This window comes from Mandrillus leucophaeus, unplaced genomic scaffold (genome assembly GCF_000951045.1).
Source record: "Mandrillus leucophaeus isolate KB7577 unplaced genomic scaffold, Mleu.le_1.0 Scaffold319, whole genome shotgun sequence".
Lineage (NCBI taxonomy): Eukaryota > Metazoa > Chordata > Mammalia > Primates > Cercopithecidae > Mandrillus > Mandrillus leucophaeus.
Genome location: NW_012103354.1, coordinates 158,967 through 160,979, shown reverse-complemented (window position 1 = coordinate 160,979; position 2,013 = coordinate 158,967). Strand labels below are relative to the sequence as shown.

The 2,013-nt window shown below is 43.8% G+C and overlaps 1 protein-coding gene across 1 annotated transcript in view; it reads right to left on the bottom strand.

Moving 5' to 3' along the window:
- The window catches only part of NAE1 (NEDD8 activating enzyme E1 subunit 1), a 32,922-nt gene that overhangs the window by 22,947 nt on the left and 7,962 nt on the right, over positions 1 to 2,013 (bottom strand). Inside the window, exon 5 of the mRNA XM_011987904.1 lies at positions 1,702 to 1,781. Coding sequence (XP_011843294.1) covers positions 1,702 to 1,781 — 80 coding nt within the window. The remainder of the gene's footprint in view (positions 1 to 1,701; positions 1,782 to 2,013) is intronic.

The window sequence follows — 2,013 nt, the reverse complement described above, 5'->3', positions numbered from 1 at the left end:
ACCTCCCGAGCTCAAGTGATTATCCCATCCCAGCCTTCTGAGTAGCTGGGACCACAGCATGCACACCATCTGGCTAAATTTTGTATTTTTTGTAGACACAAGGTTTTGCCATGTTGCCCAGGCTGGTCTTAAACTCCTGCGCTCAAGTGATCCGAACCTGTCTCAGCCTCCCAAACTGCTGGAATTACAGGCATGAGTCACTGCACCCAGCCTTCAATAATCAATTCTAACTAGTTTTTAATCACTAAAACAACAACAACAAAAAAAAAAAAAACAAAAAACAAAAAAAAAAAGTTCCGTTTAACTGCTCTAAATATATTCCAAAAGTTTCACATCTAAGACTGGGCTTGGTGGCTCCACGCCTGTAATCCCAGGACTTTGGGAGGCTGAGGCGGGCAGATCACTTGAGGCCAGGAGTTTGAGATCAGCCTGGCCAACATGGTGAAACCTCGTCTCTACTAAAAATACAAAAATTAGCTGGGCATGGTAGCACTTGCCTATAATCCCAGCTATTTGGGAGACTGAGGCACAAGAATTGTGCTAAGATTGAGCTAAGATTGTGCCACTGCACTCCAGCCTGAGCAACCGAGCAAGACTCTGTCTAAAGAATAATAATAAAAAAAAAGTTTCAGTATTTTTATCTTCCCATCTTTTCAATGTTGGAAGATTTCTAAGAATTTTTTTTAATTTATTTTATTTATTTATTTATTTATTTTTGAGACAGAGTCTCACTCTGTCACCAGGACTGGAGTGCAGTGGCATGATCTTGGCTCACTGCAAGCTCCGCCTCCCTGATTCAAGTGATTCTCCTGCCTCAGCTTCCCAAGTAGCTGGGACTACAGGCGTGCGCCACCACGCCTAGCTAATTTTTGTATTTTTAGTAGAGATGGGGTTTCACCATGTTGGCCAGGATGGTCTCGATCTCTTGACCTCATGATCTGCCCGCCTTGGCCTCCCAATTAAATTTACTTTTTTTGAGACCAGGTCTCACTTTGTCACCTAGGCTGAGTAGAGTGGCATGATCATGGCTTACTGCAGCCTCGACTCCCCGGGCTCCAGCAATCCTCCCATCTCAGCCTCCAGAGTAGCTGGGACCACAGACATGCGCCACCACTCCCAGCTAATTTTTGTATTTTTTGTTGAGATGGGGTTTTGCCATGTTGCCCAGGCTAGTCTCAAATTCCTGAGCTCAAGCAATCCACCCTCCTCAGCCTCCCAAAGTGTTGGGATTACAGGTGTGAGCCACCATGCCTGGTCAAGAGTTTCAAATTTATGGCTGGGCACAGTGGCTCACGCCTATAATCCCAGCACTTTAGGAGGCCGAGGCGGGCAGATCATGAGGTCAGGAGATCGAGAACATCCTGGCTAACACAATGAAACCCTGTCTCTAATAAAAATACAAAAAAGTAGACAGGAGTGGTGGCAGGCGCCTGTAGTCCCAGCTACTCAGGAGGCTGAGGCAGGAGAATGGTGTGAACTCGGGAGGCGGAGCTTGCAGTGAGCCAAGATCATGCCACTGTACTCCAGCCTGGACGACAGAGTGAGATTCTATCTCAAAAAAAAATAAAAAAGTTTCACATTTAAAGTTTCTGTAGAATTTAAGAATTTTAAAAACCGTATCATCATAGACTGTGCAAAGAAAATAAAACAATGCAAATCTAATAAGATTAAAATAAAAACATATTAACAAAAAAAATTTACCTTTCAGGAAGCTGAGTTGCAACCACAACAGTAAACCTACAGAAAAATGAAGGATCGTTGTCTAGAAGGTTTTCTGGACTCTAAATAGGGCAGCAAAGAAAAAAAAAAATTTACAATCATATTAAACATGGCAGAGACAGTTAAGCTATTTTACAACAAATGAGGCAACAAACCCAATTCAACTAATCATAAAAGACACAAAGATTCAAAATTCTGGCCGAGCGCGGTAGCTCACGCCTGTAATCCCAGCACTTTGGGAGGCCGAGAAGGGCGGATCATGAGGTCAGGAGATGGAGACCATCCTGGCTAACC